This window comes from Tinamus guttatus, unplaced genomic scaffold (genome assembly GCF_059628265.1).
Source record: "Tinamus guttatus ecotype Peru unplaced genomic scaffold, ASM5962826v1 Tinamus_guttatus_pri_ptg000208l, whole genome shotgun sequence".
Classification (NCBI taxonomy): domain Eukaryota; kingdom Metazoa; phylum Chordata; class Aves; order Tinamiformes; family Tinamidae; genus Tinamus; species Tinamus guttatus.
The window spans coordinates 9,778,180-9,800,194 of NW_028288742.1; the positions used below are offsets into that span (position 1 = coordinate 9,778,180).

General features: G+C 41.9%; 1 protein-coding gene across 1 annotated transcript in view; it reads left to right on the top strand.

The window, feature by feature from the left end:
• Positions 1-5,163: 5,163 nt before the first annotated feature.
• The window catches only part of PLB1 (phospholipase B1), a 79,896-nt gene continuing 63,044 nt past the window's right edge, over positions 5,164-22,015 (top strand). Inside the window, exons 1-9 of the mRNA XM_088524311.1 lie at positions 5,164-5,230; positions 14,433-14,491; positions 15,920-15,960; positions 16,826-16,869; positions 17,420-17,504; positions 18,048-18,099; positions 19,223-19,309; positions 19,754-19,816; positions 21,121-21,203. Coding sequence (XP_088380437.1) covers positions 5,164-5,230; positions 14,433-14,491; positions 15,920-15,960; positions 16,826-16,869; positions 17,420-17,504; positions 18,048-18,099; positions 19,223-19,309; positions 19,754-19,816; positions 21,121-21,203 — 581 coding nt within the window. The remainder of the gene's footprint in view (positions 5,231-14,432; positions 14,492-15,919; positions 15,961-16,825; positions 16,870-17,419; positions 17,505-18,047; positions 18,100-19,222; positions 19,310-19,753; positions 19,817-21,120; positions 21,204-22,015) is intronic.

Below are 22,015 nucleotides of genomic sequence, written 5' to 3' on the forward strand. Positions count from 1 at the left end.
TAATGTATCCCAAAATAAATGTTTGTTTTTGTTGCAACGGCAGCGTACCTTACACTCATGTTTATTATACGATCCACTCTAATTCCTCCAGATCCTCTTTGTGCAAGTACTGCTGCTTAGCCAATTATTCCATGTCGTGCATTTGTGAATTTCTCCTTCCCAAACGTAGTGCTTTGCTTGTGTTTTTCTTGAATTCTATCCAGTTGATTTTAAGCAGCTTTTGCAATTTATTGAGATTACTTGTAATAATAATGTGCAGATTAATTGTTCAGAAAACCCTATGCACAAGCCCATGCCTGCACCCATAACTGGTTCCAGAGCTCAGTGTTTCTGTCTCAAAAACAAAGGCCTATAGCATTTGATGGCATTCTTGCAATATTCAGCTGAAATGTCAGGATGAAGCCTGGCAAGGCTGTGAGTTTTGGAAGGCTCTTTCAAAGAAAAAAAAAAAGAACAAGAGCATCTGTTCATCTGGCAGTGCCTTTTGGTCTCTGATCATCCAGTGTTGGTTTGAAACAGGGGTATTTTCTGTTATTGTTACTGGTCTGGTCTTCAAAGCATTCAGGCCCCTGGAAATATGCGAGCTTGACATCGGTTTCTGACTGTGAAGTAGGATACTGAGTTGTGGTTGTGCAGTAGTACAACCAGATCACTGAGGCTTGTTAAAGTAGTTGCTAGCAGATGTTGGGTGCATAGACCAGTTGACTTGTTTAATTAGATGTATTCCTCCCCCTCCTGCATAACAAGAAAGTGTAGATCATGTCTGCCAAGGAGGATTTGTGGTAGGACTGTGCCAACAGATCTATCTTCTTTCCTTCCTCCTCGTGGTCTTGTTGTGTAGCTGTGTCCACACACAGGTTTCCTGCTTCTACAGAAATTTCATCAAGGAACCCGAGGGCTTCCCCTCCTACGGATAGCTACAGGGCCCATGCCATAAAATTAGCTGAAGGGTCCCTGTTGAGTTTCGATTTAGACTGTTTTCGGGAGCGAAAATGTAGTAGGAATTTGGTGTCCTCTGGTGGCAACTATGAGAGTTACATCTGGAAAAAGCAAGTGTGACCCCTCTAAATTGAAATTGTTAGTCTAAAGAGCAGCCTTTACCTAGGCCGTGTGCTCTGTGTAGAGCCTAGATATTCCTTTGCAGCCTGCACTGTAAGTATTTTCATTCCAGTTAGGCTTCTCATGTTCCTGTACAGTCACTGCTCCTATTTATTTTAGGCCTTGGAAGCCACTCCCATTTCTGAAGTGCTGCCGTATGTGTGATTGTGAGTTTGGGGTTGACGTGATGGTGTCCACTTGCTTTTCAACTGCAAAAACTCACTTTTTCAACTTTTCAAACTTTTTTTGTCCAAACAAGAGAGAGAGAAAAAAAAAAAAAAAAAGGAAAGCTTCTGTATATACCTCGGCACACTAAATGAAAGCCTTTGCTACCTGCTCTTACATGATTCCCAAGCAAAATACTTGTGCCTATCTCCAAAGGCCTTTTAACTCATTTCTCTGCAGGTACTCCACTATCCCCAGGCTTGCTTGAATGCAGTTCCACTCACTCAGTAGGGAAACTTGTGAGCAAGAAGACACAAAGCACTCAGATGGCCCATGTTTGGTTCTGTTAGCCACAAAATAGGTGAGAGCAGCTTGGAACATTGCATAGGCAGTGAACACCATGGTGGATGTGTTTGCCACAACTTGTAGTGTATAAAGCAGGTAAAGAGAGCATGCTGAGTGTAAGCCCCTGGCTCCAGAGTCCGCTGCCAGGAATGGACAAAAAATGATCAGCCTCAGGGACTTTGGAGGAGAGGATCTATAATTGTTTGGTGCAACTGCAGCCAAAGGATCAAAAGGCTTCATCCCTTACAAAAGAAAAGTGGCCTTTCTTTCTTTCCTTATCCCATCCACTATGTTATTTGCCAGTTTCCTCTTTTCTAAGATGCAAGACGAATATGGCACATCTGGGGCTGGCTCATCGAGGTCAAGGGATATGTTTTCCAACATGTACGGGCAGGCTGAGGAGCAAACTGCTGTGCGGGGGAGTCAGGTAAACAGAGGATTTTTGAGGTGTGCGCAGACGGGTTAGCAAGTCTGGGACAAGGTGGCAGCCAGCCAGGCTGACCCCATGGAGTCTGTGGGTCTTACCTTCATGTGGGGAGAGCTTCAGGGAGCTCAGAAGAAGCAGGGCCTTCCCACACCGTTGCTACAGTTACAGCTGTGCTCAAAGGCCTTGGGTGAAAACAAATCTGCTTTGTGGTGTGAGCACAAATAGTGAACGGTGGGCACTGCTTTGGGAATTTTGTAGTTTCATGGGAGAAAGGAAATACTCATGTTTCCATCTTACAGAGAATCACAGCACTTTGAGATGTAGGCTTAAATTCATTACTTTTCATTAAAATCTTTGAAAAGTAGGTACTCTGGATTTAAGAGTCGGTTAATGTGCACAGAGACTCACAGGAAGAGAATCTGTATTTTGAGGTCCCTACTCTTAACACTGTCACTGCATATATCGGAGGAAGATTGCTTTCCTTTCCTATATGCCCCCTACCACTGCTGCTCCCTCATGACTCTTTAGCACTGGCTGCCTCTCCCAAGACTGTGGCTGCAAACAAGACTCTGTGGACATGAGTATTAGCTCCTGATATCTGAGAGGCCATCTAAAGAAGAGGCCATAGGAAGTACCTGCTGCCTAGCTCCTTGCTCCCTACAGACCCAAACATATCTTTATGCTGCAGTAAAGTGAGTAAAGAGCTTTTGCTGAGGATCTCTGAACCTTGGGGTCTGCTGTTCTCAGGGTGTTCGAGCCCTCAGATGGCTTGCAGCCCTCGCACCGTTCGGCTCCGACTGGCCCGCAGAAAGGCAGTGACCAGTGGGATGGCAGCCCACCCGCCTTGTTCCCCTCTTTCTTCTCCCTGATCCCTCCTTGGGATCAGAACACGGGAAAGGATTCATATTACCTGCTGAGTGAGATGCCCAGGCCTCGCCTTCCTTGTGAGCACAGTGACAACCTTTCCGGACTGACAGCTGGGAGGGGGACACAGTAGCTCTTCATATACCTCCTTACTTCAAGTCTCAAACTTTTCTCCTGGGCCAGCTGCCTCAGTCTTTCTGGATGTGAAGTTTGGTTTTCAGCCATTTATTGACCTTGGACTAAATGAAAGGCCCAGAACCCGCTACAGGAGGCAGTGAGAAGCAACTCCAGCTCTCCAGCTTTTGCTAGACATTCTTTGTGACAGAGGACAGGGACAGCCGCCTCCCAGGCAGGGCCCTGTGCTGGCTCCGCACGCTGGGATAGCGCCAGCCTTCATGCAGGGCCTGGCACAGCCCGTGGCGAGAGCGCGTGTGTGATCCCTTGCTGCCAGCCTCAGGTCAGCGTCTAAGGGGCCTGGGTCCTTGCCAGGCACTGAGACACAATCTGTGTGGGAGGCTGTGCCCTCCTGCAGGCACATGGAAAAAAACTTTGACTTTGACTTATTAGCGTTGGACCGGAGGTATCACTGCAATATTGCTGCCTGCAGCAACTGCTGGGTGGCTGCTACTTCATAGCTTAGCCAAAACATGGGCAGAGCTTCAGGGGTGAGCTGGCTTAGTTACTTATTTATTGCCACAGCTCAAGTCTCCCAGCAGCTCTGCCAACACCAGATATCCAAGGGAAGAGTCTGGTGCTCCAGTAATGTGATGAGTTCAGAAAAATACACTGTAAAGTGCATTCATAGCTTTGTGTTTGGAGTTTGCTTTTGAAAGGCATTTTATAAACAGCTATAATCCTCCTATAATCACCGACTCCAGAAGCCTGTTTTGTTTTTTAAAAAGGAACCAAGGCCATTTGACTTCAACCTCATCCAGAGTGGCAGTATTCAGCTCCTGCACAAAATGACTTAACCAGCGCTCGTTTCTCCCTTCCCACTGAATATTTGCATTCTCTCCAGCAGGTGGTAGCAATCTCCTGCAGCAGCTTTCCTGCCTGCAGCTGCAAAATTCCTGTGCTAGGATAAATGTCCCTGGCTGCCCTTGGTCTCACATCATCCTCTACCCTGCTGCTGTATGCCAGAATCTGCTCACGAAGAAAGAAATGCTGCTTAGGGCCCAGGCGAGCGCTAAATTTACCGTCAGTGTGAAGTGTAGAAACAGGAGGCAATGGCATAACTGCACAAGGGAAGGGGAAGATCTCACTGTTGTAATATGATTCTTACACTGTTTCATGGTGCTGTGCTGTAGTGTCCTTCTCTTTCTGCTTGGTGCTATAATAGCTGGAACAATGCAGGAATGTGCTGCCTAAATAATAATAATAATAAAAAAGCCAAGATCTAAGACCTTGTCTAGGTAGTAGGATTAGCTGAAGCATTCCCAGAGACACCCTGTATCTTCCAAGGAGCTGGAGAATTGGTCTGCTTTATATTTTAGCAGTAATCCTCTGCTATGCCAGTGTAATAGGATAGTTTGGTGGGTGCCAAAACATTATCCTCTGATATATCGCCTCCGCTTGTTAGCAGCTGAAAGAACTGCTTCCTCAGTGTACATGGGAAAGGGTTTGCTCTTCTGGCAGGTTTAGTAATAAATGGCTGAGTGCTAAGGGATCTTTTTTAATGTACAACTATAGATCCTTTACTTTTTATTGTAAAACATTAGTCCCATAGTTGAAGACATAAATTGGTTGTCAGAGTTACTGTTTTTCAATATTCTGTAAAAGTAGAAGAAATGCAAAAAAAAAAAAAAAAAAAAAAAAAAAGCTCTCCTGAAGTGAGCAGCTGAGGGGAAACTTGAAGACGAAAAGGAGAATCCATGGGCTTTCCCAACTATAGCTGTGATACTTAGTGACGGACTGGTGTATTACCAGTTACCTAGAAAGGCAGTAATGAGTCAGGCAGTGTGGCTAACATGGTTGAGTGCATGTAACTGAATATGTGTTTGGGTGTCCCTTCCTTCAGAGCTGACAGAGCGCGCTGAGTTTTGCTTTCTGCGGTGTAACGCTCTGTTGGGCCTAGACACTTGAGCCGGGGATGTGGTCACATTCACTTAAGAATATACAAAGGCACCAGACTGCTGTTCTTCGCCACCACCTTCCAGGCAGAGTCCTTCTGCATTGGGTGCCTTGTCAGCTTTGTCTGTCCGGGGTGGATGGCAAAGGAAATCACAGGAGCCAGGTGGGATAGGACACCAGGTCAAGCTACTGCCATGTCCTGCCTGGGCAGCACTGGTGGCTCAGGGAAGGCAGAGGACATCCTGTGCAAATCATTATCCCGTAAGCTGCATGGCTGCGATTCCCCAGGGTGCTCGTTCCTGAATAGACAGCTGGGAACTGTCTCAGGAAGTGGAGTTTTAAGGCAAAAGTCTTGATCCACCTCTGATACCTTCTGCATTGAAGATTTTTTATCATCTGATTTTCCCTGATGATTTTTTATCATCTTCTATTTGCAAACTTTTTTTTTTTTCATTTTCCTTTCTACCTGCCATGTGCTACTTGGTGGAGGAGCTGTTTTGACACTTGAGCACTGGGAAGGTGTGTTGATTTACAGGCCTTGCTGTTAGTGCCGCTTCCCTTCTGGAGCAGGTCACAGGCCCATTAAGGCCTTTGTGGCTGAACAGATCCTCTTGGAGCTGTGGTTTATTGCAAATGTATGAATTCTACCTTCCCCTCTTTCCCACCCTTTGCCTGATGTACAGTGAGTAGAGGAGCTTTCTCTCTGGGATTTGGGGCACTTCCAGTTCCCTAAGGAGACTGTTTCGCAGACACCCTGATAACTAGAGATTTCTCTGGAGGAGTAACATAGGGGAGTCATGGGCACTTGCATGTAATGACAGAAAAACACTAAAAAGTAATATCTTTTTACAACGAGAGTGCATAACACTGCATCAAGAGCCCCAAAGTTGAATGTTCAGGCTCTGCCCCAGCCCCCTCTTGTCCCTGCTGCCCTTGGGGTCTCCCCACCACCCCAGGCTGCATGTCTACCCAGTCCAGGGATGGAGCCTGGCACCACTTAGAGCATCATGGCCAGGACCCCCAACTCCAACTGGGGCAACTGCCCAGCCCCACCACACTGGTGCCTGACACTGGCCCTGCCACAGGCAGCCCCTGGCCTCATGGCACTGGGAAGCAGCTGCTTGCAGTGATGAGGCCTACACTGTGCTTTGCCTGGGATGCAACTAGAGACTTGGGAAGTAGAGGAAGTTTTTCCATTATTTTGACAGGTCGCTGCTTAAATGTTACCCTAAATAATATTTAGGCATGTTCACAATCAATGTTGCATTCTCATTTGTCAAAAGTTAATTCAGCATAAAGTCAATCTCCAATGCATTCCCTTAAACAATGAATTTCAGTCAAGAAACAACAAAAAGCCAGGAGAATCAGCCCTTTGAAGGGTGGATTAGATTTTCTGAGTCACCAGCTGTCAGAGGTTTAGTTAAGCACTTGAAGTTGTTTATTTAAGTCATCACCAAAAACCTGTGAAGGAACTTCAGAAGGGTATCAGTAGGCTCAGAAGAAAGGAAGGACATTACAAGACTTTATGTGAGGGCAGCAGGGTGTTTTTCAGAGGCTTGATGTTAGTGTTGTAATGGAGTTGTAGTGTTGTAGTGGAGTTGTAGTGTTGTAGTGGAGTTGTAGTGTTGTAGTGGAGTTGTAGTGTTGTAGTGGAGTTGTAGTGTTGTAGTGGAGTTTCACTTGAGGGTGTTATGTTACAGTCTCCCTAGCATTTGTGTAGACTTTTTCTATCTGCAGAAGTGACTAGGCTATTGTTGCAGCAATGTAACTGGGATTTTGGAGATCTAGGCATGCTGCTATGTACAAGCAACATGTGCAATTTTACCTATGGACTTGCTCAGTGCATATGCAGGAACTCTTACGCACTGCTTGCTGTGACTATGATGTCCTGTAATCTTAGTAAGTCCTCAGCTACACTTACTGAGATTTTACTGAGAGGCTGTGGAGCTGGTTTTGTCTGCAGAAACTTTACCATGAGTGTGATAATCTCAGGCTTTAAAACTGTACTAACTTATGGTCAGTTTAGGATGAAAGTTGGTATTTGTAGAAAATTCTCTGGTAGAATGGAGACAAAGTTACTTGCCCTACTTCTGGGCAGGTAGTCTATCTTTAAAATGATTTGTGAGGAATGCCTCACTATAGAAAAATTCTCCAGAACCAGATCTGCTCATCTCTCATGGGCTGTACCTTCACCTGGAGCTACTGAAGTCATGTTTAATTTGCTGGGACTGGTGGCCCTTGGGGCTTTGTGCTACTTTTCTCAGTACCTCGTTGTTTCTTCTCCCACAATTGAGAATCATGTGGGCTCAGGATATTTCTAGGAGCTTTAAATTTCCTCTTCACATCAGATAGTGATAGAAAGGTAACCTTCTGCCCTGCTTTCTAGGGCTTTCTTCTATGTGATTGCTGGTGCTTGCTCTGCTGGTTCCAGTGGTACAGATAACCCTAGGGGATCACTGAGCAGAGAAGCACCTCTAGGCTCTTTAGGAGTGGTAATGCATCCCTAAATAAGTTCTTGGCCTCAATTTTGAGAGAGGTATTTATACTGTCTTGCTCTAGAGCAAGGTTTCATAGTACAGGGTAGAGTAGCACTGCCTTGCACAACAGCTGACTTAAGCTCTGGCAGGAGGGCTTATTCATGAGCTTTCTATGCTCACCTGTGCTGAATCTGATGTGCTTCACACCTCTCTGGAAGTCAGTTAAACTTAGCTTTTGCAGCTTCAGTGAATTCAATCAATTCTTAAATGGATCTGGTGGCTCTGGAACTGATGGAGGAGAGACTAGCATACCATTGCATGAAGGTGAGGAAGGAGCAGAGGCAGGAAAGGAGAGAAGAGGAGGAGCAGAACCTTCCCCTTTTAGGTGGATGCAGGTTGTTTCAAAAGGCTCAGCTACCCCTGTAACCTCAAGAGCAGAGTCTCCTTCCATGGCTAATAGCGAAAGACTGCTGCCAACCTTGGGTGTAATACATGGCCTGGAGGAGCCTTCACTGTGCTGGAAAATGACTTACTGATGTGGGTGCTTGTATTTGGTGATCCTACCCCTGTGAAGTGGCCAACTGTCTCTGAAAACAAGGCAAATTCTCAGCAGGACACCTGATTTCATTATTTTCCCATGAGAGAGTTTGTATGGTATGTGTCATGTGATACAAGAAAACTGAAAGTGTAGACTAGGGTAGCATACACTTACACTGAGCATTTGCTTTACTAAGAGTTCATGTGTTGCATGAGCAATAAAACACACCTGCTATGCTTGTCATGTTCTGGAGTTTTTTTTAACGAAAAACTCCAGAGGCAGCAGCCCTCAAACTACTGCTACATTCAGTTGTGACCACAGCATAACTTGCTCAATAAACAACGTGGCTCATTTCTCATTGATACATGCAGGAAGGATGAGCAGAATGGGAAAGAAAGTGCATAGCAGAGGGCAAAGGTGGGAGAAGCTGTGCCAGTTCTGCTCCTCTGACCTGGCAATGTATAAACTTGGTTACACATCTTTGGAAACAAGGTATGAAAATGTTATCACTGTCAATTTGCTTTCTCAAGGTGAAGAGGCTAATAAAATTTATGGCTGCTGAGTTATCAACCTGGTAAAATATAAAGGAGGGAAAAAAAGTTCTTTGCAAACAGTAATAGAGCTTAAGGAACAGCACGCTAAGCTTATCAATTCATAGAGGCACTAATCATGAAGCTACTGTTAAGCCTGTTTTTCCTTCAGTTTCTCTCCTCAGAAGGTAAGATTTGAACGGTTCTTTGAAACTTTTCATGTTTCAATGTACCTAACACATACCAGTTACATGGTATGTAGGAAACTATGTATGCTATGTATGTATTTTTGAAGGGTAGTGTATATCAGAAATCTTAGAAGTGGGATGAAGAAAATCTGTGAGTAAAACTGATCTTATATGTTGCTTTGGTTACGGTTGTTCAGTTTAGGTACAAATACGTGCATTGAATTGTGTTGCTGTGGGGACTGATTTCACCTAAGGCAGGCACTAACCTTTTCTGTGGAGAAAAATATCAAATAATCTAGTAATAAGGTATGTCCCAAAATGGGACAGAGGAATAAGCTAGTGCTGGAGATCTCTGAATTCCTGTGTTATGACCATTTGTTTTTTCAGTTATGGAAGACTTTAAATAGGTTAGACAGTATCCTGGCATTCAGGGCATCTTGAGTCCTGCCTTCCCCTGGATTTTCTGTATGCTTTGAGCAAATTACTGTAGCCAAACAAAAATTATATTACCCATACTGTTTATTTTACCCTTTGGAGCAAGATGCTGACTTTGTAGGTGCTGTAGTACTGAAGATGCTTATTGGCTCTGTGCTTCACCCTCCATCTGTGAGAAAGCGATATGCAATAGTAGTTGATTATCTCACCAGTAGCTTGTGAGGATAAATATCTTCAGAGGATTATAAAGTCTTACGATAAAAAACTGTTAAGAGGTTCTAATTTAATTTGAGGAAAAAAATACGTGGTGACTGGCGGGGCTGTGAAAACTTGATTCGTGAAAAACCTGTGACTACTAGCAGCCTTATAGTTCTTATTTCTTGCTATAAGAGTAAGGGAGGGAAGAGAGCAAGAATTTTTCTCTATTCTTTCAGAAAAATTATCAGAGAAATACATTTATTGGGGAATAGTCAAGAAAATCAAAAGCTGGAAGAATTATTAGACTGTAGAGTAAGGGAGTAACTGTCATTCTGGGATCAGTAGAAGTTAAACGATATCCTATGGAAAACATAAATCCTGACTAAACAAGAAAAGCTGAAGAATATGTGCTCTGGTAAGTTAACTATACTCAGGCAAGCCAAAGAAATAGTCTGAGTGAAAGAACGAATCATTGCTGAAGGAATGAAAGCTAATCCTTTTTCAAATACACAATGGGCAATCCATAGGATGAATGAAGTATAAAAGAAAGCCCAAGCCCAGCAGAAAACTTTTTTTTAGAGTCCTCTGCAAATAAGTTCGAAACAGGCTTTGCACTTGGAATCTTTCTGTGTAGGGGACAAGCGTGAGAAAGAGTGAAATCCTTGAACAGATTGATAACACAGGAGGAAAAAGACTGCCAGGACTAGGTGACATTTACTCAAGAGCGCATGTCAAACTGTTAGCTCCGTTGCAAACTATTTCTTGAATGAGTGTTATTACCAGGAGAGGAAGATGGCAAATGGAAAACCAGTGTTTAAACTTGCCGCCACTTTAGGGGAACTGCAGTGGTAGTTGTGCACTAGTAAGGTTGACTTCTGCACAAGGCAAATTGGTGATACTAAAGAAGAGCATGAGCTCGCTGAGGGTAGGTATGATAGAGTGGGAAAGCTTAGTTGTGGAATTGAAGAAGAGAACACATGACTGTGGACACGTGTCCCTGGATAGTTCAGCTGAGGTTTGGTTTTAAAAATTCTTTTGACCAGAAACTTTTAAAGAAGCTAGACCCTAATGGGATGAGGGTGATGGGGACTTTTATGGGGCCCTAGTTTAAGGATGGGGGAATTAAAAATCAGACTAGCATGTAAGTTTTCAAACAGGAAAAAAGACAGGGGAGAGAATCAGCAAAGTCTTGTAGTAATCTGTGCTGGGACACAGATTTTCAGAAAGGATCCAGATAAGGGGGCAAACATGCATGCTGGTGCAAAATTATCCAGGATATTCAAAATAAAAACTCAGAAGTAATGTATATGGGGAAAAATTGTGTGTTGACAATTTCATGAACCAAGGGAAAAAACAGAGAACACTAAAATGTAATTCTCATTCTGTGTGTAAGTCTACAGTTCAACCCTGTTGTACCTAGTCTTTTCACCTTGAAAAAAAAATAACTGAGAGAAGGTTAAAGGAAAAGTTGCCTCATAACTTTGATCTCTTAACGTGAGGCAAGATTCAATAGGTTGATTGACTCTTCAACCTTGAAGAAAGACGGATGAGGCTGATAGAGGCATACAGAAGTATGCCACATCATGGGTTCTGTGGAAATGAGAATGACTACTCCATGAAAGTTCAACCAAGCACCAAATCAAAGTACTGACCAATAAGGAGTAATATTTTTTTCTCAGCATGTAATTTAATTCTGAAGATCCTTGGCTACAGGATTGAGGGGATGTCTCATGTGAATGAACTGGTAAGCAAATAGGGAATTTCACAGAAGAAAGATCTAGTGAAGGTTCTTCAACACAAACTGATTGCTTGCTCAGGAAGACCCAGGAGCGAAGCTAGTTGGGACGTGAGAGGATATAGCATCAAACTATATTTTTCTTATTAGTTCCTTGAGCATCAGTTCTGGCTGTTGTCCAAGATAGAGGCCCAGGTCAGATGGTCCTGAAGCCTGACATAGAACAGCCGTTCTTGTCTATTTGAAATATTAAGAAAGGCACAGTCTTTTCTTTTTTCTTAATCCTAGAACTTGGGCATGGACCCTCTTTCTCTCCCACTGTAACCCATGCATCTCCCAACAGATATGGTTGAAGTTTGTGTTAATCGGTGTTAAATGTCTTGGAGGTGCTGAGTTTTTATGACAAGTTAGCAGAATGCACATCTGCCTATCATGTACTTTCAGCATCTCGGGCAACAGAGCTGGGATTCTGGTTATTGTCCAAAATTGACTATCATCTAAAACCACAGTTAATATAAACATGCACTGGATAAAATATTACACAGCCTGGCAGTGGCAGTCTCTGTCCATCAAGTACAGTAAAAATAATAAAAATTCTCAAATAGCTCTCAGCTGAAACCTAAGGTGTGTGGGGGGGGAATTCATAGAAGTTACTGGCATTGAGCAAAATCATGCAATAGGGCTCGCGTATTTGGGCAGTGTCACGGCAGGACAAAGCTGCAGCAAGGGGAGGTGGGAAGGCCATGGGGCCGCTCAGGAAAGCGGCCCTGGTGCCTTGGTAGAGCCGCCACGGTGTGTGCGCTTTCTGGTACGTGAGGGGGAAGGTGCTGGTGGGCTGTGGAATAAAGCCTTGCGGCTCTGACTGCTTTGTATATGCCAAAAAAAAAAAAAAAAAGAGAATAACTAGCTCAAATAGCTGCAGGCTTGGCTTCTGGCTCCATGGGCTCTTTTATCTGTCAGCTCTCATCAAGAGATGAAAATGCAGCAGTTGCTGTATGGCCTCAGCAAGCTCTCACAACGTTGATATTGCTCACTGTCTGTGGAAGACGTAGACTAATATGAATTGCTCCTTTCCAGTGAGCTCTACCATGTATAGGTTTAAATCGTTCTATTTTTTTTTTATAGAATAAGCCTAGAGTGCACTCTTAATGCCTAAAAATTTAGGTCTGACTCATGCAGATATTTGTTGCTGATTGCAAAATCTCCTTTTGTTAATTGGAAGTTACACATTCATTTGCTGCCCTAAGTATATTGTCTTCACATAACAAATAGGTCACTATCTCTGAGAAACATAATTAAATTCAGTCATAACACAACAGAAAAGCTGTGTGCTGAAGAGGAAAGTGGATACAAAACTGAAAGCTTTTTTTAGGCCTGTGGCATATGTGGTTGGTAGATGATGCACAAGTGGTCCTTCACCCGTGTGTGTAGCTGTGTTCTATTCCACTCATTTCAGCAGACCTCATCGGCTTATAACAACCAGAAGTTTATTCCAGTAAACTAAAAACTGCCGAAATAGATTTGTTGGAATAAGCATCACTTTTGGAAAGTAGGGTAGAGGAGAAGGGTTACCTGCTTTTCAGTACTGTGTATTTGTAGGGGTGTTGTGTCTTCTGAAATATTTTTCTAAGGTAAGGAAAAAGTGCAATTCATTCTTTTATTTATTTATCTAAGGTAATGCAGATCAACTCCAGGAAGAACAGAAGCCTTTGAAGGTAAAGTATGAGGATGTCTTTAACTTTTTTCTTTATTTCGGTATTTATCAGCCTCTGTCTAGCTGTAACTTCCTCTGAGACAAATGAGAGAAAAATAGAGTTCCATGGTCTAAACTGTTTAGTTCTGCAAAAAGAAATACTAAGCAAATGAGTCAGCAATGTAACATTGTTGTTGCAAGACAACCCAATTGAATCAGGGAAATAAAGGTTTCTCTGAGCAACGTTTGTTTTTAGGTTGCGTATCCTGTACACAGACCTACTGCTGTTAGCGCTTGTTCTTGGACAGCCCTTTTTTAGAAAGGCAAGATTAAACTCATCCATGTGCTATAACAGTGCAAAGTGTGGACACCACTGAAGTCCTCCAAAGGAGGAGTAGTGTAGGAACTGTGGTGGCTCTTGACACAGTGCAAATTGTAGCGTACCTTCCAGTGACAGCCAACTGGCCACACTTGGTTATATTGCTGAGAAAAGCCTCAGGAAAGTTTCCCAGGTGACAAAGGAAGCTTCTGCGAGAGTGACAGGCCAAAGGAATAAAATGACCAGTGGCAGAGTGCACCTAAACCACTCCATTCAGATCACTCATGTCCTTGCATCAACCCAACTCATTTTAGCTTCTTTCCACCCCGCTCCTTTAGTGCATTCTATCATTACACAGAAATTCTGCCTGTTGCCAAGGTCCCAGAGTGCAGCTGATGCTTTAGGCTTGTTCTGCCTTGCCTGCTGCATATTGGACTTGTGGCTTTTCTTTTTATGCTTTGTGCCTTGTAGCATGTCAAGATGCAGGGAGTAGATATTCTTGTGAACTCTTCCAGATTAAGTATTCACTGTCTGCAACAATGAACATAACAGTAAAATGTGCTGAATGTGAACTGCTTCCATCCCAATTCTATGGGCATTCTATGAATCCCCATTCAAGCATTCTATGAATGCTTGAGAAAGGTGTACACTTTTGGAAGAGTTGGATGTGAAAATGCAGCCGTCATCTGCATTCCTATGTTTTTCTAGCAGAGGTTTAACTGCTGCTGCTGCCCCTGCTATGACCCTGCTTGTGAACAGAGACCCCGTCTTAGGCTCCTCAGTTTAGCACCTGTATGAACTCCAAATTTCCTTGTTACAATTAAGCAATCAACATTTTTGTTTTATGTCAAAGGATCTAAGAAGTTTCAAGTTTTCGTGTCAGCAGGCAACGTCACCTGGGACCCCATCGACTCCATCTTCAGGTTTGTGTCCAACATTACCCTTATATCAACTTTCTATCTCAAAACTATTGAGAACAGGAGGGCAGGGAGCAGCTGTTGAGGGGATGTATATGGGTGGGAGTTAGCTGAAGTCACAGTGGGTCAGTCCTCTGAAATGCCCAAGTTTTTAGTTCTATTTGTAATTACTTTTCTATCTTAGTTTCTTCAGCTGCTAACTGAGGATCCTGCTATTACTTAAGTCATACAAAATAGTGTTTGTGCTCTCTTACTGATTGATGGTTGAACACTTCAATGAATGCAGACACCTAAATGTTTTACTGAACACTGAAGAAAAATTTTACATTCTCTATGGCTGATTTAAAACAGCTGATAAAACAAAATCAGTACAGACTTCTTAATTTTAAAGTTACTGCTGTCTTCTAACCTGATGCTTTTCACTTTTCTACAGTGCATACCCTGAGGCCAGCGGACATAAAAGCAGTCACTGCAATAGGAAGTTTGCAAACAGTAAGTACAACGATGAAGTATGAGACCCATTTCCTCAGTTCTGACTCTGATGAGCTGATGATGAACTGAGCTGATGATACAGAACTTCAGCACTTGAAACTTCCCACAGTCATCAAAGATTTCTAGTGAGAAATGACTGGGAATAACTGCTGCTTGTTGTTCTATTATACTGTGAGTCTGAAAATTGCCAGGTGACTTCATGCGGGAGTAAATTCGATCACAGGGCTCTTGTAGGAAAGGATAATTTTTGATTAGAGTGCTGTGATTTCCCTAGCAGTAAGCATGACAGGTCAAATAAATAACTGGAAGAAGAGGCTGGGAAAATTCAAATCGAGGAAAAAAATATGTAATTTGGGTGCTCACCTTTAGAGTAATGATCATAGAGTAAAGTAGATATTTCCACCCTAATGAAGTGTTTTCTTTAGAGATTGTGTTCCAATCTGAAAAACCAGAGTTCTAGATGAATCACAAAGTTATACCTTTGAAATCACTGAGTAACTGTGCCTGTTTTAGCACAGTCAGGCTTGGATGAATGTTACTGATCTTAAGAAATAAATATTAGAAAGATAAGAAATAAATATTAGAAAGATAAGTGAAGCCCAACTAGAAGCATTTAATAAGAATCCTTAACCTTTGAGGAACTTTAGAAATATACTTTGGACAAAAAATGGGAGTCATTGTAAGCACTACAACTGCAAATAAATGAAGGAAATACCAACACAAATTTGAGAGTGTTTTGTGATAAAGAAGTATCCACAACAATGTCAAACATTTTTTTTGAGCTAAGCCTCTTCAGAAGAGCCTCTTTTGAGCCTCCCTCTTCAGAAAAGAGGGCTTGTAAACCCAAAGGTGCTTCATCCATATCAGATGAGTGGTCCTCTAGAGCAATCCCCTCTTTCTCCCCCTCCCCCCCCCCTTTTTTTTTCTTTTAAATGTCTTTATTACCTGTGGGTAGTGCTGTGCAAAAATGTATAAATGTTTTTAAGAAACGTCTACTTTCCTGGAGCAAAAATCTACCACTGTTTCCTCCTCAGACTCTAAAATCAATGAACTTCCTCTGTTTATCTTAATTTTAATCTTTTTACAGATGCCAGTGAGTCCCATTCATGCAAATTACCTAAATGATTTTAGGTCATATCCTGTGTCAAAAGAGAGCAGATCCAGAGAAATTCAATACTGTTTGGAAAATGAATTCATTGGATTGAATTTGATATCAACTAGTCAAGTTTTATTTTAAGCTATATTTAAACAAGAGATTGCTGGTTTGAGAACATTGTAATAAAATAATAAGGTAACTGCAATACATTGAAGAAAGGATACATATAAAATGATGCTACTGAGAAAAGGAGTTGAGTACAACAGGGCAACAGTGCACAGAGCTAGTCTGTGCTTTGTTTAATGGTATTTTTATTGCTGTCTCATTCACAGACACCAGGATCTAGCATGCATCATGAAGACTTACTCCAAAGGTAACAATGAATTTTTAAGGTTAGCACTGATGTATGTGAAGACACAAATTTATATGGTGCTACAGAGTAGGAATGAGGCCCAAGCAATTTTTATTTTTGCCATTTAGAGAGGAGGAGGCCTCTATGAAGATATAAAGGGTTTTGAGCCATTGACTCCTTTGCCATTCTTAGCAGAAATTCTTTGCACTTACAATGTGTGTCCTATCCCGGATGTGCAGCTATCTTAGAACTGCAATAACCTTGATTAAGCCTCATTACTACATGGTGAGCCATGTACAATAAATATCATGCGCTAGTTAAGAAAGAAGAGATTTGCCAAAGAGAACTCAGGAGATCTGATAACCTGCCCTCTGCTTGGCTGATTACCAGTGCTCTGTGGCCAAGTTTTACAGCATTTTTGTCTTCTACTCCCTCTTATCAGAACTACATTGTGAATAAGCTGCAGCTAATTTTTGTAGTTGCAGATCTGTTCAGTGCTCCTGAGTTGTAGCATAGACCCTGGCTGAGGTTCTAGCACTTCATAGGCAAACTCTGAAGGACTGATGTTTTTTGAATGTCTGAAGCAGCACTCCTGTCTGTATGTCTGTGCACACAGACAATGCTGCATTAATTCCTATGTGTAAATGCAGTTACTGCAGCATGCAGCATGTACAGAGACAAGAAGCTGAGACCCAGTGCACTGTTCCCACTCAGCTGTGCTGACATGAATGTCTGTTTTGGAGACAGAAAGGCCCCATTTGTAATTTTATCTGCTGCTGTGAATACATCCTCTAAGCTAATAAGAAATTGGGACTCTGTTGTAATATGCCTTTTATGTGAGAAATGGGATCACAGCAACTTCATGTTTTCTTTTTCTTCCCTGTAGCACAGAAAAGAGCTTCTTTGAAGTGAGCGTGGAAACTTTAGCAGGTGCGTTTTGCTGTCACACTGAGACTTGAGCAAATTGATTGAATGATGTGCTGATAAGTGATCCAGGGCTTTCCTGGGCAAGGGTGTAGGGGAAGCCTGAGGAAATGTGTATGCAGGGAACATGAGTGCAGGATAGGATATCCATGCTTGCTTAAAGCAGACCCTCGGCATAGATAAATTGCAGTAAAGAAGGGGTCTTGCATGCCCATCAGAGACCAGGAATACTGCTACCCACACCACACATCTTCGTTCTGACTGCTGTCATGCTGCCCAAGTGAAATCTTGCATGGGTTTTCTTACTCAGTACTCTTTCTGTTACTATGTGTTCAGGCAAACTCATATTTCAAATCTTTGCTTCCGAACTCACAATACTTAGGAACAAAGCTGGTGAGGATGGCTACTGTGGGTTACAGGCTGCACCTGTAATGCCAGGCAAGAGGCTCTTGGGTCTTGTTGTTTCTGGCTGGCTTAATTCCACTGTATTTATAGTGAAGTTGTAGAGTAGCAGTCCATTGTATGCAGAAACAGCCTAACCTCTGTGTATCTTTAGATCTCATTAGCAGTTTTAATCCCTCGGTCTGGCAGCAGTCTCCTCCATTTGGCACAAAGGAAGCAAAATCAGAAAGTCAAGCCAGGTAGGTCTGAGAGGTTTTTGGCTGAGGGGTTTGCTTTGGGTTGGAAAGGTGTAGGATGGAGGCCTTTGTTGCTGGAGCACTTCAGTGGACCCAGGATATGTTGAGCCCTGGTGGTGGGGTCACAAGCTGCTCCAGAGATGGACCCTACCACTATGGTTGGAGTGTGGAGCAGGAGGAATTGGATCCACTGTGTGCTTCAGGGACTAGATCATCTGACTTAACATTAGGTCTCCCTCTTTATAGCTGCAAAACATGTTTTTTTTTCTGGGCTCAAATGGAATGAGTGATATGCCTGTCAACCTATGTCTGTCAGCTTCATCTCTCTGAGCTGCACGTGTTTGAAAGTGAGATGTCAGAATACAAGCTAATCACTCCAGTCTCCCTGTGCAGCTCAGACAAGTATCTAATCTTTCTGCATTTAAGACAGACCAGATTAATCCCACCTGAAGTCTCAAGTACTGTTTGATTTAATGGTAAATATCAGCCAAAGCTTTATCTTTATTGATAGCTTGACAGTTTCTTCTTTCACTTCTGTTTTTTCAGAGACCTGCTGGATCAAGCTAAAGAAATATTGAAGGTCATGAAAGAGAATCAGGTTTGTGTAAAGCACAGCACAATTTAGAGAGCTTGATCTGAGGCAGAAAAAGGGGAAAATACAATGAAATACTTTAAAGACAACTCAAAGACCTCTTCAAAATAGAACATGCTGTTTCTTAAATTTAATGAACTTTGCTGTTTCACTTCAAATCTGCACATTTTTGAAAGTATGGAGTATTGTTCTTGAAACTATCCCACCTAGTATACATTAGCCAGAGTGGCTGAAGAGCCTAGCATGAAAACAAGCAGTTTTGTTTCCTGTTGGTTAAGGATGCAAGACCTTTACTAATTATACTCTTTAACTGCACCAGGATTTCTGAGAAGCCACCCAAAATTATAATGCTTAATATGTCTCTTTAGTTTTTTCTTAGTCTTTTAGGATGTTAGTCTCCAAAACGCTGGTAAAGATCTAAATAGACTTTTGCCTGTTGTCAGTGGTTAACACTGGTTATTGCTCATGGCTGAGTGCTTTGAAAATCCTACCCTAAAGTTTTATGCACTTGATTTTCTTGTATCCTAAACCCCTGAGGCATGTTATAGTTTTGTAAAACGGTGCTAACATAACTCTTTCCTCCACTGGGAGCCCAATGAACTACTTGAACATGAATGAATTTAGTGTAAGATTTTGAGGAATTGAATGTTTTCAGCCAATGCTCTTCGCCTTTGGAGTCTAATGTACCCAGTGTAGCTGAGCAATCCTCTGACTCCCAGATTTTTGCTCCAGTCCTCATCCCATTAGAGTGACCCAGGTGCAACAGTTCAGGCAGTTAAGCCTCTCAGTCTGCAGCAGTGATGGGAAGAAGCAGCATCAGAATTTGGGCAAAGTGTTCATGCCCATCTTCTCCATCGGGTTCTACAATGGCAGTAACAATTTCTGTTTTTAACCTGAGATTTTTATTGGTGTACATTCAGCTTTAATGGTAACATTTCCTGCCTAAACAACCTTTTGCTGTCTCCTCTGCTGAGTCAGGTGAAGGTCACGAGTGTGCCCAGAGCTGGGCTATGGGCTACTGCTTAATCATGCTGAGATAAACATATAACGAACCTTGGGTGGAAAAAAAAGTGAAAAAAATACAAATAGGGCTGTTATCATAATTATTTTCTATTTTATTTCCCTCCAGATGATGGACTTTCAAAATGACTGGAAGTTGATCACAGTTTTCTTTAGTGCTGAAAATCCATGTTCTTCCTGCGCCTCTGCGCAACCGGTAAGATTTCCATCGGGTGGTTTAGCAGTTGGAGCAGATCATTAGTGTTGGATGTTGGGATTACTCTATGCAGTGATGTAACTCCTTGGCAAAAAAATGTTTTGTGTTTATGAACAAGTGTACTTAATTTGAAGCCACCAGTCTGTGATTCCCTAGCAAAGGAATAGCACTCTTCCATCTTTAGGTCTATGGATACTTTTCTCTCCTTATTCTTGTGGTTTTTTTTTTTAAACATGATAAAATTGCCAGATGATAAAAAAAAAAAAAAAAAAGTGTGTGACAAGTTCCATGGTTGTCCTTGGTGCTGTTCAAGGCTGAATCTAGAATGTGATGGTTCTTAGTAACATATCAATACAGAGTTCCACGTATCAGTTTGTCAAAAGTAACAAACCTTGTAACTTTTTTCCCTGCTAGTTTTGATTGTATTTCTCATCTCATTTACAGAAGAACTGCATATTGGACAATTTAGAAAAACTTAAAGAGGTCTTGGACTTTTTATATCAACAAGTAAGACTTATTCATCAACCTTGAATACCTGAATTCTTTGCTGATTATCTCAGTCTCCCTTGCAGGGCTACAGTTTGTGGCAAAGTTCAAGTGACTTAGAACACTGATTCTATCTGCTGTCAATAAGTGTTTTATTCGTGCTTTTAAAAGCTGATGCATGCAAGCATGATGAGTGAACAAGTAACTGCTTAGCTTCGTAACGTGCTGATGTATCACTCAATCGATGTGTTTAGGACTACAGATGTACTCCATTATTAATGCAAACCACTTACAAGGCCTGAAATTCATTTTTGTTGAATGGGGAGGCCTGAAAAAAAAAATCTGCTTACTGGATACATGCAGCTACCTAGCCAATGTACTGACAGACAACTACCTAGTGATAATTTGTACATACTAGGGCAGTTACCCATTAAAAATATATATAGTGGGTCTTCCTTCCTAACCAATGTTCCTTTTAAGATCTTAGGATTATTGTGAGGCTTATCTAGCTGGCAGAGCTAGAACTCATCAGCTTCTCTAGACTGGTTTCTGGGAAATGCTCTGAGCCTGAGTGCTCTTGTAAAAAGTAGAATAGATGATGTATCACTGCTAAAGCAGATTGTTACCTGTTTATCTAAATTATTTCAATAGTATCCCTTAAGAACTTTGTTTTGCTCAAGTGAAGGCCTAAAGGGTATTCTCAGCGAGGCACATTTTGATTGCATCAGACCACATCCACTCATTTTTCTCAGACTCTCTTCTGAAAGTGTTGTCTGTGGGTGAAATTCCACCCACACATTCTCTTCAGATTCTCCCCACTATGATTTTTAGAATTTGTATATGTACACTTGTAAAAGTGAAAATATTATGTGAGTGGAAAGCTGCCTTCTGCTTTGGGGGCAGGTGGGGCAGGATATATGAAAATGAACTGCTTGTGCTATCACGAAGGATCTTTCATCTCCAAGCTTTTGCATTGGTACATTACCACATAAAGGGTAGTTCCTAGTTCATTTGAGTTTAATTTAGCTGTAATTGAAAGCTTTCAGCTGGTGGCCCCTTGAGTAAAGTAAAGTGAACTGCTGGTTCTCAGTCAAGAAGTATGGTCACGGATACTTCATGGATGATCACTAGCATTGTAGATGGCAGATACAGGAGTAGGGTTCAGGAGTGAATTGACAAAACTGAAATCCTTGATTTTGTAAAGCCAGAGTGCTAGGTCAGATAATACACACACAGCTTTGCAGGCATCCTTGCTTACCATTATCACTACTCTGTGATCTCCAATTGAAAATATGTGGGATTTTTTTTCTATTCCATCACTGCAGGTTCCCAAAGCCTTTGTAAATCTGGTGGATTCCACAGAGCTCACAACTTCCTCTCATATATGCCAGGATCATCATAATGCCAGGTAATGGAGGTTCCTTTAAACTGCTTGATCCTCATAGTCTCCTGCTGGTGTTCAGATACCTAGTTAGAATGCTACTTATTGACATTGTCACTATAAATCAGGGTCTTCTGCCCTTTATACATACTTAAAAATATGTACAGATTTTAGATCTCCATGTTTTTCTCATATACTCTCTCAGGTAGGCATTTACTGGGAAGAGTATGTGCTTTTAACTCTGCCCATTTGGATGATGTGTTTCAGTACTGCACACTGTGGCTATGGCCATAAGACTGTACAGTCCACACCTACCCTTTTATTTAGCGCTACTCCTTCTTTATTAGTAACAATTCTCAAAATTGTTCAGAAAATTCTTCAGAAGATTCTTCAGCAAAATCTTAGGTCTCTTAAAAAAAAAAAAAGCTTAAGTTTCTAGATATGAAGGTTCACAAAAGAAATATCTAACAAAACAGTTTATTATGCTATGATTCTGAAAACACTGCTGTTTGGTCGTAAAGAATCGTAGGATGAGGAACTTGTGACTTGTCAATTCCTCTGTGGTAATTGCATATATATATATATATGTGTGTGTGTGTGTTTTTTTTAGCCATCTCCCTCAGTAGTGCAAATAGCTCATATCCCAATTTAGCAAGGAGTAGGAGTGTGCACATGTACAGTTATGATAGTTTACAGCCCACAAGTTTACACTCCATCTTACTCCACAGTAATTTTTTTTCCTGTGCCTATGGCATAAGACTCCATGCATGCTAATATAGTCATCCTGAAGTTTCACATGTTTTGTGTATATACAGCTTCAGAGATATTCCATCAGTAAA